Source organism: Vipera ursinii, assembly GCF_947247035.1.
Source record: "Vipera ursinii genome assembly, chromosome: 7".
In the NCBI taxonomy this organism is placed as follows: domain Eukaryota; kingdom Metazoa; phylum Chordata; class Lepidosauria; order Squamata; family Viperidae; genus Vipera; species Vipera ursinii.
The window spans coordinates 73,161,805-73,178,674 of NC_139521.1; the positions used below are offsets into that span (position 1 = coordinate 73,161,805).

The following is a 16,870-nucleotide window of genomic DNA, read 5'->3' on the forward strand; positions in this document are numbered from 1 at the left end:
CAGCATATTTGAAAGAACAATCGCAACAGAGATATATTGTGGAATGGAGAAGATGGATCGAATATATTCAGAATAAATATGGGACTAAAAACTTTCATTTAGCATTTGAATAAGTATTGGTTTTATATGATGTATGATTAGTTATTTGTTATTTGTTAGTAACAATTAGTTAGTTATGTTTAAAGGGAGTTAAAGTGCGATAGAATTTAATGTTTTATTTTAGCTTGTTAGCATATTTTAGCTTAAGTTTGTAAAGTTTATACCCTGTATTCAGCTCTGGGAAGTCGGGGGTGGGGGGAAGGGTGGGTAAGGGAAGGTAAGGTGGAGGGGACGGGGAGGGAGGGAGTTTTTCTTTTTAAAAATGTACTGTAAAACTTTTCAATAAAAATAAATAAATAAATTTGACGACTAATGCATGACTGACTGGCTGATTGATTGATTGACTGATTGATTGAATAAAACAGGTGAGGCAGGCACTAAGCCATTGAAAGAGGACTGATTCTTGGTACTTCACTTACCCAGGCAATTGCGCTGTAATTAGATACACTATTATACAGTATAGAATATGTACACTATTACATAAGAATTATACGCTATTAAATAAGCCATCTTATGGCGAACATATCCCAGGGCTTACAAATGTGCCAAAAAAAAGCTTCTTTCTTAGAAAAAGACAGCCAAAAAAAGATTTTTTTTTCCCCCAGCAAAAGTTCTGAACTTTTTCATTGGCCAAGATCAAAGTTGCTCAAAACTACCGCTGAAATATGAGATCAGGAGGAAATTTTTTAAAAAAAACTGCAATTGAAATATCTGCATTTGGGGCTTGCATTTGTCTACAAAGAGATTGCTGTTCGAAACACAAGGAATTCTAAGAGATATGTTTCATATTTTGGTTTTCGTGAACTAGGCTATGTACAAACCAGAGACCTCCGACAGTGTTTTGATGTAGCTGTTTGGACTATAAAACAGGAATACAGGAGGCAGCTCATCAAAGTCCTGATGTTGGTTTGGGAATTAATGACTTTATAAAAATATAGAAAAATCAAGGCATAGCTGAGTTCCTACTCATTTCAACCCTGATATTGGGAGGATTGGGGGCTGGGGGGGTGGGAGAAAAAAGGATCCAGGGATATCTTAAGAAACTGTTTCTTATTTTTGTATAATTATACAGTAACATTCCCTCCTTATGCTCACTGGATGGTCTGCTCTTAAAAGCGTTTTTATCCACTCCTGAGAAGAATTATATACTATTAAAGCACAGCTTGTGATAAGAAAAAGCACATTTCCTTGATGAAATGAATAATTTACCACGGCTGATTGTTTGCTGCCTTTTGCTTTCAAACTTGCTGAATTACTTGACTTACTGTCGCTTCTGGAAGCAATCATTTATTCAGAGATCTTGATTTTGTTTACTCCTAGCCAGGAGAGGGGAGAAATCTTGGAAATAAAGAATTATACTAAGTTCTAAATACTTAGGGGAGGTGATATAAAGCGATGGATCAGGAATTAACGATGTGTTAGAATAATGGTTTCTATGGTTTCCAGGTCTTCTGAAGTAGGGGTCATACCTCTTCCTAATCTCTTAGAAGAGAGAAACATCAAAATATCTTGATACCATATTGGGGGGGGGGCAAATATGATGGACAAGTAAAATAGTTCTTACATTTTGATGCAAAAGTGTGTTAAGTTCCAAAAATGATGCAAACCAATTTGTGTGACTCTCTAAAGAACATTATTTTCATTGCATGGATATTTGAGAGCCAGTTTGGTGTAATGGTTAAGGTGATGGCCTACAAACCAGGAGATGGTGAGTTCTAGTCCTGCCTTAGGCATGAAAGCCAACTGGGTGACATTGGGCCAATCACCAGAAGACAGTGAGTTCTAGTCCTGCTTTAGGGATGAAAGCCAGCTGGGTGACTTTGGGCCAATCACCAGGTGATGGAGAGTTCTAGTCCTGCCTCAGGCATGAAAGCCAGCTGGGTGACTTTGAGCCAATCACCAGGTGATGGAGAGTTCTAGTCCTGCCTTAGGGATGAAAGCCAGCTGGGTGACTTTGGGCCAATCACCAGGTGATGGAGAGTTCTAGTCCTGCCTCAGGCATGAAAGCAAGCTGGGTGACTTTGGGCCAATCACCAGGTGATAGAGAGTTCTAGTTCTGCTTTAGGCATGAAAGCAAGCTGGGTGACTTTGGGCCAATCACCAGGTGATGGAGAGTTCTAGTCCTGCCTCAGGCATGAAAGCAAGCTGGGTGACTTTGGGCCAATCACCAGGTGATAGAGAGTTCTAGTTCTGCTTTAGGCATGAAAGCAAGCTGGGTGACTTTGGGCCAATCACCAGGTGATGGAGAGTTCTAGTCCTGCCTTAGGGATGAAAGCCAGCTGGGTGACTTTGGGCCAATCACCAGGTGATGGAGAGTTCTGGTCCCTGCTTAAGGATGAAATCTGGCTGGACGACTTTGGGGCAATCATCAGGAGACAGTGAGTTCTAGTCCTGCCTTGAGCATGAAAGATGGCTAGGTGACTTTGGGCCAGCCCCTCTCTTTCAGCCTGGTCCACTTCACACGGTTGTTGTGGTGTGAAAAGAGGGGGAGGATGTAGTATTAGGTATATTTGCTATTGTGAGTTACTTAACAAGTAATGAAGGCAGAATAAAAATAAAATAACTAAAATGGGGAATAGTAGAGTGATGGACACTACCGAGGAGGGCCAGGCTAACTTTTGATTTCACACAATGTACTAAATCCCACAATAGTTGTCTTTCCTACAAAACACTGAAACTCAAGCCACCCAACCCCACTTTAGCCACCCTTCCGACTTTGCTTGTCGGAAGCCGGCTGGGAAGGTTAGATAGAAATGGCAATCTGCTATTAAGTGAATCTGGCATCTCCCTTGACTTGACTCGTCCGAAAGGCAAGGTGATCACGTGACCCTGGGGCACCGCCACCATGATAAATACAGGCCGGTTGCCGAGCACCCCAATTTGGATCATGAGACCCTGGGGGAGGTCCTTCTCTGTGGGCGCCCCGGAGCTATGGAATCGGTTGCCGGTTGAGCTCCGGATGGCGCCCGACCTTCGCTCCTTCCGTCGCGATCTGAAGACGCATTTATTCGAACAAGCCGGCCTGGCCTGATGGGGGATGGGTTGGGTGTTTATTGTCATTTTTAATATATGTATTTACTGTTTTTAGTCGGGCATATGTTTAATTTTCTTTTAACTTTTGTATTTTTTTATATATCTGCCCTGTTCACCGCCCTGAGTCCTTCGGGAGAAGGGCGGTATATAAATATTATTAAAATAAAAATAAAATAAAATAAGTGTGAAAACTGGTTATAAGTCCGTTTTCTTTTTTAGTACCTCTGTAACTTCAGTCACTAAATGAATGGTTGGAAGCCCAGGACCTCCTGTACAAAACTGGAAGTGGTGGCTGAAAATTCAGCTGGATGTCTGCAAAAAGCTTCTTGTCAATAAGCGTTCCCATCCAAGTTTGTTTTGCAGGCTGAAGCCAGGGAGGACACGGGTGTCGACGTCTATGTTGAACAAATGAGCCATACAGAGAACGCCAAGGTTAAATAAGTTTATTGAGTTAGCGGTTATGATGGGTCTATTGGATATCTTGCTGTCATCCAAAGCTACAACCTACGTATTTGTTTCTAAATTCTGACATGTGTCTCAGCCCCCCCATGTCTCTCTACACATTCGATCACCGGCTCTATTTTCTAATAATATTAGTCGTTTATAACTATAATAATACAAAAAGGCAATGTCAACCACCATGTTGTGCTTCATACTTCACCAGAAGAAACTCGAGTTGGGGGGGGGGAAACCAGCTCAAAAGAGAGGGGCAGGGGGGGGAATGGAGAAGGCAATGGCTCAAATTAGATGAGAATTCATCATAGCACTATTCGAAAAAGAAAGGGGGAGGGGGGGGAAAGTGAGATAAAAAGGAAGCATTCATCCTGTGTTTTTGTTTTTGTTTTTAAATCACCGGCTTGGCTAAAAATTCACATATCGTAATGATGAAGAGGGCTGGAAATTAAATCACCTCGTTATTCAGGCCACACACTCAAGCACACTGGCTAGTTACGAAAAGCAACACAAGCTGTCATGGATTCCCCACCGCACTTGAAAAGATTTCCCACCAGCAAATGCTCCCGCCAACTACCACGTTCCGTGCACGGACGTGGCTCTTCCCATCCGAGAGAAGAGAACTATCTGCAGCTCAGGGTTTGAAATGAAGGGTCCTCGGTGCTAACTGAGCTGGCTGGCTTTTGTTGCAGACGTCTCACGACCCAACGAGGTAACGTCATCCGCACTGGGGTTTGCTCCGCGTTTACAGGTAAGCAAGCATCGGTGGGAGGGATCCTGGCGCTACTTCCTACCAACTCAAAACAAGCAAGCTAACCTTAAACAGCGGGAGCTACCGAGCCACTCCCACCAACACGGACAGAGCAAACAACCTGTATAATAATCGGAGAGCAGATCCCCCCTCCACCCAGCACGGATGACGTTTAAATGAAACGTCTGCAACAAAATAACGGAGTTCGAGAGAGCACCGAGGACCCCAATTTTTCTCTCCTTCCCTATCCTGCACTGACAATGCATTTTTTTTCTTCCTTAAAAAAAAGCCGCCTTTAAAAAATAAATAAAGTAAAATAAAGCCTTTTTTTTGGCTACTTTAGGAAAGAGGCCGGTGAGATAGGCCGCTAGTCGACGTAAGGAACGCCGTTATGTCTTTTTTTGGGGGGAGGGGAAGGAAAGCTGCACGATGGCTTAATTGAGTCTCGGTTGCATGCAAATCGACACTGCTTTATTATCCCGGTTCTGCCCAAAACACCCCCTCCTCCCGACGCCAGACACATCACAAGTCGGCAGGTACGCATACAAAAACATGGAAGGCAAATAGAAAAAGAAGGAAAAAAAAAGGAAAAACCCCTCGCGGTGAAGCGACCTAGAAGGAATCCATCGCTTTAAATTCACTGAGAGCCTGTACGGGGGAAATGTGTTTCTTTTGAGACCCTCTTCGCACCCGCGTCTGATATTCTTCCGGCTTCTCCCTCTTGACTAGCGGTTTCTTTTCGGGAGCTTTCATTTTCCAAGAGACCACCGGCGAGTTGACGGCAGCCGTGCCGTAGACTTTCTGGTATTTGGTGGAAGCCACGTAGGAGGCCTTGACGGTGAGGACCACGGCGTTCATCAGGTTTTTAGCAGCTTGGATGAGGGACGTGGCGCTGTCCAGCTAGAAGGAGCAGAGAAGATTGGGCGTTATTAGGGTCAGGAAAAGCGTTCGAAAGGCTGTACGGATTTTTTTTAATCCCATTTATATTTTTATTTTTATTTTTTTATTTTAATTCCATTTATATCCCGCCCTTCTCCGAAGACTCAGGGCAGCTTACAAGCTTAGCAGTAGCCTTCATTCTATGTAAATGCCTGCTTGTTAGGGCTTTCACACACACCCCAAGCGGCATTATTACAAAGTCAGCTTAATTGCCCCCAACAATCTGGGTCCTCATTTTACCTACCTGGGAAGGATGGAAGGCTGAGTCAACCTTGAGCCTGGTGGGACTCGAACCTGCACTAATTGCAGGCAGCTGGTGTTACTTAAGGAGGCCTTAGCCCACTGCTCCACCAAGGCTCTTTTTATGGAGACAATCTAAAATTAACCTTGGCCAAGGAGAAATAATTGCGCGGGAGAAATAAAATTACCTTACAGGCTGAAGCAGCTCTGGATTAAATACGGGCCGTCCTTCACTTACAACAATTCGTTTAGCGACTGTTCAAAGTTACAACGCCACTGGAAAAAAAAGGGACTCGGGGCCTTTTGTCACACTTACGACTGCCGCTCAAAGTTTGGACGCTTGGCAGCTGACTCATCTTTACGATGGTTGCAGCGCCCCAGGATCACGCGATCCCCTTTCGTGACCTTCCGACCAGCAAAAGTCAAGGGGGGAGGGAAAGCCAGATTCATTTGGCAACTGTGCCGCTAATTTAACAACGGCAGCGATTCACTTAACGACCGTGGCAAGCAAAGTCATAATAAAAAATGGGGCAAAACTCCCTGAACAAAATTTTCACTTAGCAGCATAAATTTTAGGGTCAGTTGCGGTTGTAAGTCAAGGACTAACTGTACTACAATTTTTTTAAAAAAAAAGCAAAAAACACCCAGAAAATGAGAAATCAAAGCACAATTTGAACTGAATAGAAATCTGTGTGAACCACGTGTACAATTGGGATTTTTATACCTAAGGCGGTGAAGACACCCTCCGGAGCCAGACATGCATTTAGGAGAGTTTGAGATATTATTGCCTAATAAAGAATGTTCTCAATAGCCCATTTCCAATAGTTTTTTTTTTTTTTTAAATGTATTGGGTTTTACATGAGGCCTGTCACTCTGCCTGACAACGGGACATTTGGGGTCATCAAATCATTATCCTGCCAATATAACAGGAGTGACAAGACAGGTTTTATATCGCATTAGCTATGGCTGGGAGACTCTCAAAAACACGTTCAAGAAGTCACTGAGACAAGGGGGAAGATGAGATTGTGGCGTAAAGTCATTCAAGGAGTTTCAGAGCTGAACAGGGATCGAAATCCTGGTTGCGCTGGATCAGGGCTTTTCAACCTTTTCACCCATTGTACCACTTTTAGGATATGGCAACATCCGAGTACCACCAGTCGCCTAGCGAGGTGTCAAAAACTTGATGACCAAAAAAAAAAAAAAGGAAAAAAGTGATGAAGTACAGATAGTCCTCGACTTACAACAGTTCGCTTAGTGACTGTTCGAAGTTACAATGGCACTGAAAAAAGCCCCCCCCCCAAGCCACAGCCGAGTAAGACACCTGCCTGCCCACCCGGTGGCGCTCTTCCTCCTGTCCAAGGTTTTCATTGTTGTGGGCATTTCTGTTGAGGATTGGCAGTGGGGGTGGGATGGGGGGGGTGTTTGGTTTTTATTCTCCCCCCCACCCTCTGCTGGGTGGTTGCAGCAAGTTTTGGTCCCTTCACATGACCCTGGGACACTGTGACCGTCATCAACATGAATCCGTTGCCAAGCATATGAATGTAAATCACAAGACCCTGGAGATGCTGCAACATTCCAGCTGATCGGCGCTTCTTCTGGGCTCAGAAGCGCCAGGATCTGCACCGAGCTCCAGCTGGATCCTGGCGCTGATCCTGGCGCTTCCGCTGAATCCTGACAGCCCTGCAGCTCAAGCCGTCTCTCGCTCAGGCTTGTGCAGTGCTGCCACCGGTTCAGCTCATTCCCCTCCCCTGCTACCACTTTTCTAGGATGGTTGCGTACCACCTGCCAGGTGCCAATGGACCACAGGTGGTACCCGTACCACTGGTTGAAAAGCCCTGCATTAGACAACCTTGACTTACAACAGTTCATTTAGTAACCGTTCAAGGTTACAACGGCACTGAAAAAGGTGACTTATGACCGTTTTTCCACAGTTACGACCGGTGCAGCTTCCCCATGTTATCAGAATTCAGACGCTTGGCAACTGACTCATACTTATGACCATTGCTGTGTCCCAAGGTCATGTGATCGTCTTCTGTGGCCTTCTGACAGGCCAAAGCCAAGGGGGGAAGCCAGATTGACTTAACCCCTGGGTTGCTCACTTACTAACCGCAGTGATTCACTTCACAACTGTGGCAAGAGAGGTCGTAAAATGGAGCAGAACTCACTGAACAAATGTCTCACTTAACGACAGAAATTTGGGGCTCGGTTGTAACCCTAAGTCATAACTACCGGTATTAAGATTGTCAAGGGGGTGAAGAAGCCCAGAACTGTTCATGAATGGAGCTTTCAATACGAATGGCTTGTTAATAATGTTACCATTTTGTTTGAATTATATTTTGCATTTACAGGTCAAGTCCTTGACTTACAACACTCACTTAGTGATTGCTCAAAGTTAACAAGGGCACTTGAAAAAGTGACCTATGAGGATTTTTCACGCTTATGGTCGTTTGCAGCATCCCCATAGTCATGTGATCAACAATTCAGGTGCTTGGCAACTGGCATGTACGTAATGACGGTTGCAGTGTCCTGGGGTCATGTGATCATCATCGTTGATCTTTCCGGCCGGCTTCCGATGAGCAAAGTGAATGGGGGAAGCAGGATCTGCTTAACGACCACAGGACTGGCTGAACAGCCGCAGTGATTCACTTAACAACCGTGACAAGAAAGGTCGTAAAATGGGGCAAACCTCCCTTGATAATTTCCTTGCTTAGCGACAGAAATGCTGAGCTCAATTGTGGCCGTAAGTTGAGGACTACCTGTAGCCTCGCTGAAGTCTCTCTCGATGATATACCCTTGTCCCAGGCAGCCCTTTGATTTCTAGCGAGAGGCAGGCAGGATTTGTCACAATACAGGTAGTCCTCAACTTACGACCACAACCGAGGTCAGAGCTTCCGTTGCTAAGCAAAGGGGCTGTTAAATGAATTGCACCTGATTTTACAGTCTTTTTTTTTTGTCACGGTTAAGTGAATCACCACAGAGGACATAGCGCTAGTATCCTTTATTTTATCTCATAATAATCAGCTTGATTGAATTTCTGAATCTGACTAGTCTCACTTTCTCTGCAATCCTAGATGGTCATAGAACAATCGGAGATTTACACGCAGCTCCCAGCAGGCTTCAGAAAATGAACCTGAGTTGGTCCACGTTCAAGAATTGTGCAATTAGGTATTCCTAAATTTATTAACATTTTTTTAAAAATCCCTATATCGCTTTACTGTCACATATGAACTAAACTCCTGAGCTACATCATTCATTTAGAACGCCGAGCATTATGAAAACCTCAGCTGCTTTGTTGGAATAATTTGTTGGCATGTATTTTTCAACTGGTAATTAATTTTTAATCTCCAGATTCAAGGTCATCTTTTTTTTTTCTCCTCTCCCCAGCAAATAAGGCGTTTATCGTCCATCTTTTCATTTTGGGAAAAAAGAATCGGGTCAAAAATATACCGCAGACTCAGACAAACAGTAACATCCTTCCAATTCAGTAACAGTTAATAAGAGTTGGGAGGCACCATGGAGGTCATCTAGTCCAACCCCCTGCCCTGGCAGAACTGTGATCCATTGTCGGATACCTAGGCTGAAACGTCCAAAGCACATCTTAATCTTGATGAAAAACATCATCAACTAAATAAGGACATTCCCTTCGTGATATTAAAAGTTCCGCGTTTGAAGAATAGATACCATCTTGGGCTCCCTAGGTCAGGGGTAGGCAACCATGGCTCTTTTATGACTCAACTCCCAGAATTCCTGAGCCAGCATAGCTGGGAGTTGAAGTCCATGAGTCATAAAAGAGCCAAGGTTGCCTACCCCTGCCCTAGGTTAAGTAAGATTCGTGCACAGCGAAAGGGGGCTAGAGAAAGGAGACCAGAATTGATTAGATGAAATGTTGCATCGAAAAGCTCGGAAACCGAAGTATTCAGCTTTAAAGAAAAAGCGACTGAAGAGGAACGTGGCAGCCCCTTTCAAGTATTGGGAAACAGGTCTGGCTTTCGTCTAGTGATAAAGGCACCAGGCTGGAAAGCGGGTGACAGTGAGTTCTAGTCTCATCTTAGCAATGAGTGCCACCTGGATGACTTTGAGTCAATCACCAGGAGATGGCGAGTTCTTGTCCCGCCTTAGACATGACAGCCAACTGGATGACTTGGAGCCAATCACAAGGAGATGGGGAGTTCTAGTTCCACCTTAGGCATGAAAGCCTACTGGATGACTTTGGGCCAACCACCAGGAGACAGTGAGTTCTAGTTCTTCTGACCAGGAGACGGAGTGTTCTAGTTCCACCTTAGGCATGAAAGCCTACTGGATGACTTTGGGCCAACCACCAGGAGACAGTGAGTTCTAGTTCTTCTCACCAGGAGACGGAGTGTTCTAGTTCCACTTTAGGCATGAAAGCCTACTGGATGACTTTGGGCCAACCACCAGGAGACAGTGAGTTCTAGTTCCTCTCACGAGGAGACGGAATGTTCTAGTTCCACCTTAGGCATGAAAGCCTACTGGATGACTTTGGGCCAACGACCAGAAGACAGTGAGTTCTAGTTCTTCTCACCAGGAGACGGAGTGTTCTAGTTCCACTTTAGGCATGAAAGCCTACTGGATGACTTTGGGCCAACCACCAGGAGACAGTGAGTTCTAGTTCTTCTCACCAGGAGACAGAGAGTTCTAGTTCCACCTTAGGCATGAAAGCTCAGGTGACTTTGGCTCAATCACCAGGGGATGATGAGTTCTAGTCCCCCCCCTTAGGCATGAAAGCCAATCCCTCTCCCTCAGCCCAACTCACCTCACAGGATTGTTACCTGTGGGGAAAACAAGAGGAGCAAGCTGTGTCGGATATGTTCGCCACCTTGAATTATTTGTAAAAATAATAAAAGGTGGAATACAAGTAAAATAAATGTTGTTGTTTTTTTTTAAAAAAAAATCCTCTGAAAGGAGAGAGCTGTAAATGGAGAGAGCTGGGACGAGCTTCCCAAGAAGTTCCATGAGCTTGGAAAACTTTACACTTTGAGAAGAATAATCTTTTGAGTATTCCTGCGCATTCCATAGCGCATACGCTGTCATTTGGAAGGATTTGCACAGCCCTCCTTGAAAATAAAAACAAGGTCAAGGCTGTGTTCCCCCTCGAAGAGCAGAATGCAAACTCTGAAACGGTGCTCTCGAATTACAGGAAGGCACCATCCTTTGAAGATTTGGGGAAGCATCCCTAGTGCTCAGCACAGTTGGACAGCCAAAAACAATTACATATCCTTCGCAGGATATATTCATGCATAGGCTGAATAGCAGCCATCTGTTGAGGGTGCTTTAATCTGGATTCCTGCAGGAAGCATGGAATTCTTGAAGGCTTTTTTTATACCTTTTGGTGCTACTCATAACTAATAATAATAATAATAATAATAATAATAATAATAATAACAACAACAACAACAACAACAACAACAACAACAACAACAACAACAATAATAATAATAATAATAATAATAATAATAATAATAATAATAATAATAATAATAATAATCCTTTATTGTTTTTTTTAATCCCATTTATATCCCGCCCTTCTCCGAAGACTCAGGGCAGCTTACAATCTAAGAAGCACAAACCAATGTGCTTAGCAGTAGCCTTCATTCTATGTATATGCCTGCTTATTAGGGCTTTCACCCCCCTCCCCAAGCGGCATTATTACAAAGTCAGCTTGTTGCCCCCAACAATCTGGGTCCTCATTTTACCTACCTGGGAAGGATGGAAGGCTGAGTCAACCTTGAGCCTGGTGGGACTCGAACCTGCACCAATTGCAGGCAGCTGGTGTTACTTAAGGAGGCATTAGCCCACTGCTCCACCAAGGTACTTAAAGTACAACATGTGTACATTGAGATTAGCTGAGCCTCCGCCCCCACGTGCTCTCTCCCCCCAACACACAGTGACAACAAACCCTCCATCCTACCACACCATGTGAACTAACTACACCACACACCGGCCTCCCAAGTCAATTCTGCATAAGTTCACAGAGATTATATCCCATTTAAAAGCCTAACAGCCCAGGGATAAAAGCTGTTTTTCAGCCTGTTGGTACGGCTGGCTATACTCCTGTATCTCCTACCGGATGGTAGGAAAGTAAAGAGATACCGTCCAGGGTGTGAGTCATCCCTGAGAATCTTATTAATAATCTTATTTTTATTATTATTATTATTATTATTATTATTATTATTATTATTATTATTATTATTAATCTTATAAGCATATTCTTACAATTAGTTATTAGTTATTAATTAGTTATTAGTTATTAATTATTATTAATCTTATTATAAGCATATTCTTACAATTAGCATTGCAATGGAATATATATATAATGGTTGGCCTCACTGCCTGGTACAGATGTTTTAGACTGGATTTGGCCTGTTACTCCACCTTCCCAAAGTCCTGGGATAGTTAGATGTGGGTGTTTTCTCGGAGGCTAGTAAAAGCGTCAAAGCTGTTCCAAGTAACGCTGCCTTCTGCAATTGACGGTGGTTTTTTTGTCAATGCCAACGCTGTTCAAGTGATGCTCCAGACGTTTTCAGAGTGCAGCCAAGGTGCCTATCGCTATGGTTTATTAAGGTGCATCATAGCCATCCACTTCGCCCCCTTCTGCGACCTTTCTTGCCACCGCTGTTAAGTGAATCACTGCCTTTGTTGAGTTAGCCACACGGTTGTTACGCGAATCTGGCTTCCCCATTGCTTCTGCTTGTCAGAAGGTCGCAAAAGGGGATCACATCATCCCGGGACACTGCAACTGTCACAAATATGAGTGTCTGAATTTTGATCACATGACCATGGGGAGGCTGCAATGTTTGTAAGTCGCTTTTTCCAGTGCCGTTGTAACTTTGAACTCAACAAACTGTTGTTAAGTCGAGCACTACCCCGTAACTGTGTTAGACTACAGCCACAAACACAAAAGCTTTGAATTTGGGAAATGGTGGTGGAATCTTTTCTCCCTGTTCCTTTAAAAAAACAAAACCCACTTAATCACATTTAAAATAATTTACTTATCTGGACATAATGCACATTTAATTCATTAAGATAGATTGCAGGGTAACATAACTGGTCAATCCGCAGCTTAGTTATACTCATTTGCATTTTTTCAATTATTAGGAAGAAAACTATTGGGACTCCGAGGCAAAATTAATTGTGCATTTAACCAATTCTGAATTTTAATGCAGCCTACCAATGCTATTTTTCTCCTCATAACATATATATATAAAACAACTTATCAAAAGCTATAGACAGCCATTTCACTAGAAATATTTTCTCCTTTTGAAATGAGATATTAATGCCTCAAAACTGCTCAGCTATTAGAGCCTTAGTGTGGGGGAAAAATATAAATAAATAAAAAGAGCACAGGGCATACACACACACACAAACACACATTTGCATGCAAAAAGATTCATTTCTTCAACAGGATGATTTAATTGCCTCAGCCAATATAATTTTTAAACAATAAAATTTAAAAATGGAATCGCATCTAATTTCGCATGCAAGGGATTCCCTTTTAATATAAGGAAATATTTAATTTATGATAACTGGAGGGGAAAAATACTAGGCAAAATGCAATCATAAAAGATAATTAAACATGCCTTAAAATTTCAGTTTGTGAGTTATCTAAAGAACAAGACTTAGAGGAAGAAATAGAGATTGTTCCACCTCAGTCAGCAGTATATAATAACTTGCTTTTAACAGATAATTCTAATTATATTCACTTTAAATAAGATTTGTAGACGTATCAATGTGTACACATAAAACATCAGGCTGAGGAAACTACCTTATTGAGCACTGTTTTTTTTTTCCTCCGAGGGGGAAAAAGGCAGTTGGGTAGAGTTTGACAGAATAATATAGACTTGCAGTGGTAAAAATAAGAATTAAGCACAATGGGAAGTCTCTACTTGAGTCTTGGATGGGGACCCATTTCTACTGCAAAACCACAGCAAACTACAGATCATGAGACACTGAAACAACTTCTTCTTCTTCTTCTTCTTCTTCTTCTTCTTCTTCTTCTTCTTCTTCTTCTTCTTCTTCTTCTTCTTCTTCTTCTTCTTCTTCTTCTTCTTCTTCTTCTTCTTCTTCTTCTTCTTCTGCTTCTTCTTCTTCTTCTTCTTCTTCTTCTTCTGCTTCTCCTCCTCCTCTTCCTCCTCCTCCTCCCCCTTCTTTCTGCTCTGCCTCCTCCACCTTCAACATGTGATCCCCTTTTGTGACTTTCTGATGAGCAAAGTCAACGGTGGAAACAGATTCATTTAACAACCGGGTTACTAACTTATCAACTTCCGTGACTGACGTAACCACTGTGGCAAGAAAGGTCATAAAATGGGGTAAAATTCACTTAACAACTGTCTCACTTAGTAACATAAATTTTGATCTGCTATGGTCGTAAGTCAAGGCGTACCAGTATTAGTTGGGTCGCCTGCACTCATAGTGGGACCTTGGATGCATAAATAGCTTTTGCTTTGCAAATCCCATTTGCTTCTTATTCCTTTCAATTTTCTCTTCTCATTTGCAGCGAACTTTTCCCAATAATATACAATGGTCTTCTTTCTCATTTGAGCAATGATCCGTCTCTTCATTTAATTTTTAAAAACGTAAGCGTAGAGACTGCCCGAGTTTTTAACAGCTCCCCAAATCAACAAAAATAACATCGAATAGGTTTCTCCCACCAACTAAAGCTTTCTAATCTATGAACTGTGTCGGGGTTTTTCGAACCGAGCTGCACCTAATTTGGACCACTCATTACCTATTTTTCATCCCCCCAGATTTCGACCAACAGTTTAGCGGAATTTTTATTCCATTTGTAGACCTATTCTCTTTTGACGTTTTAACGTTATCCCACATATCGCAGGACAGGATCACAAGCATAAGAGGTTAGATAAGCAACGGGAAAAATGTCACCAGCCACGGAAGTCACATTCTCACACGACAATTTCCGTGGACAATTTTGTGCAAGAGTTTCGACATCTGGGCACCCAAGGGACAGAGCTAAAAGAAGATAAGCAAGGCAGAGACTGTCTTGCTTTTATTTCAGTACTGTAAGATATAAGGCAGGAAAGAGGATCAGCAAGGTCTGAAAACAAGGGGGAAAAAATCCATATGCTTCTTATGTTCAAAATATAGATAAGTCCTCAACTTACAACAGTACGTTTACTGACTGTTCAAAAAGTTACAACGGCACTGAAGAAAAGTGACTTATGACCGTTTTTCACACTTCTGACTGTAGCAGCTTCCCCAAGGGCCACGTGATTGAAAATGCAGACGCTTGACAACTGACTCATATTTATGACGGTTACAGTGTCCTGGGGTCATGTGACCCCCCCCTCCTTTTGCGACCTTCTGACAAGCAAAGTCCACGGGGAAGAGAGATTTCACGTAACCGCAGTGTTACTAACGTTAACAACTGCACTGACTCACTTAACAGCTGTGGCATGAAAGGGCGTAAGATGGGGCAAAATTCACTTAACAACCGTCTCACTTAGCAACATAAATTTTGGGCTCAATTGAGGTTGTAAGTCGAGGACTACCTGTCATTAGTACAATAAGTCTTACTTGGACAGGCTCGTCTCTTCTTTTCCCTTCCTTGTGCAGTGCGGACTCTCTGTTTTGCTTAAGACCCAAAATAACAAGCTCCTCGCTCTGACCTCAATTACTTAATTCTTTCTGGATTTTACTTTAAGTAGGCCCCGCTGCCTGCTTAATGCTTAACAAGAGGCCCGGACCTCAGTAATGTGAAAGCTTCCCTTCTTGATTGCTAAATAAGTAATTTCTGCATATTTTTTTCCTAAAGAAAATGAACTGGGTATGCCTAGTCTAGTGAAAAGAAGGACTAGGGGTGACATGGCATAGGTCAGTGATGGCGAACCTTTGAGAGACCGAGTGCCCAAACTGCAACCCAAAACCCACTTATGTATCATCGGGTGCCGGGTGGGCGTGGCCCATTGCGTGGGCGTGGCTGTGGTGGTAACGGCAGACTGGGTAGGACTAAAAAGTTCAATCAATCAATTCCAACTTTGCGAGATCTTTTTTTTTTCCCGTGAGAAGTTGAAATTGATTGGTTGAGCCTTTTTTTTTTTTTTTTGCACGTGACGGCGGAGGCCTAAGGCGAAAAGGTTTTATAAAACCCAGCGGAAGGCATAGGACTGGGACGAGGGCGTGCGTGCCCACAGAGAGGGCTATGCGTGCCACCTGTGGCACTGTTCTGTTCCAGCCTATGACCGGCCTTGTTTGTGTGTCAGGGACAACCTCTTTTTCCTTTTACAGTCAATAGGCTGGAAAAACCCAACCCAAATTCATTTACAGTTCAAACAAAAAAGCAACAGAATATTTCCTTCAATAACTGAATCAAAATATCAAACAAGAGTCAACAAACAGGAATGAAACAGAAGTATCAAGAACAGACCAGGATTCCCTTAGAATGTATCCAAATGGTTGCCTTCAGCAACCAGCCCTGCCCACACCTTCCCCTTTTATTATCAGTCCCAAGGCCTGGCTTCTCACTGCCTTCTCCTCCTCTCACTGAGTTGCCTCATTGATTTTCTCGGCTCTTCTCTGCTGGATTGCCTTCTGCTTCTAGCGTCTCTGAACAGATTCAGCTGTGACTCTTCTGAGTCCGACACCTCCTCCTCACACAGCTGAGCCTCATGAGGAACACGATTGGAGGGGCCAGGCTGAGAGTCCTGCAGTGCATCAGAGCCTCCCTCCGACACCGAAGGCTCTCCAAACCCCTCCTTCTCCTCCTCAGATTCCTCAGACTTAGCTGCTGGGAGCACAGGCTGACACTGAATCACAACAGGCACTTTGCTCGGCAATGCAAATTCTGGTTGCAACTGTGCTCGTAAGTCGAGGACTACCTGTAAAGCTTTGCTAATTGTATTGATCCTGGTTTATCATGGTCGCCTCGCCTTCCAGGTGCCGTAACACAGTAACAGAGTTGGAAGGGACCTTGGAAAGTCTGCTCGAGCAGGAAACCCTATCCTGGTAGACCTCGAGTTACGACCACAATTAAGTCCAAAATTTCTCTTGCTAAGTGAAGCATTTGTTAAGTGAATTTTGCCCTATATTGCCACCTTTCTTGCTAACGGTTGTTACGTGAATCACGGTCATTCTTGCGTTAGTCAGTACATCTGGCTTCCCTCTTGACTTTGCTGATCAGAAGATCGCAAAAGGGGATCATGTGACCCCAGGACACTGCGACCGTCATAAATATGAGTCAGTTGCCAAGCACCCGAATTTTGATCCCGTGACCACGGGGATGTCGCAACGGCCAGAAGTGGGAAAAATGGCCCAGCTCATTTTTTCAGTGCTGTTGTAACTTTGATGGGTTGCAACTTGAGGACTACCTGTACCATTTCA

At 43.3% G+C, this 16,870-nt stretch overlaps 1 protein-coding gene across 1 annotated transcript in view; it reads right to left on the reverse strand.

The window, feature by feature from the left end:
• Positions 1–4,948: 4,948 nt before the first annotated feature.
• Positions 4,949–16,870, reverse strand: part of CTNNA2 (catenin alpha 2) — a gene marked incomplete at its 3' end in the record, with an annotated part of 122,766 nt that continues 110,844 nt past the window's right edge. The window contains exon 9 of the mRNA XM_083367206.1: positions 4,949–5,236. Within this exon, the coding sequence (XP_083223332.1) occupies positions 4,949–5,236 (288 nt within the window). The remainder of the gene's footprint in view (positions 5,237–16,870) is intronic.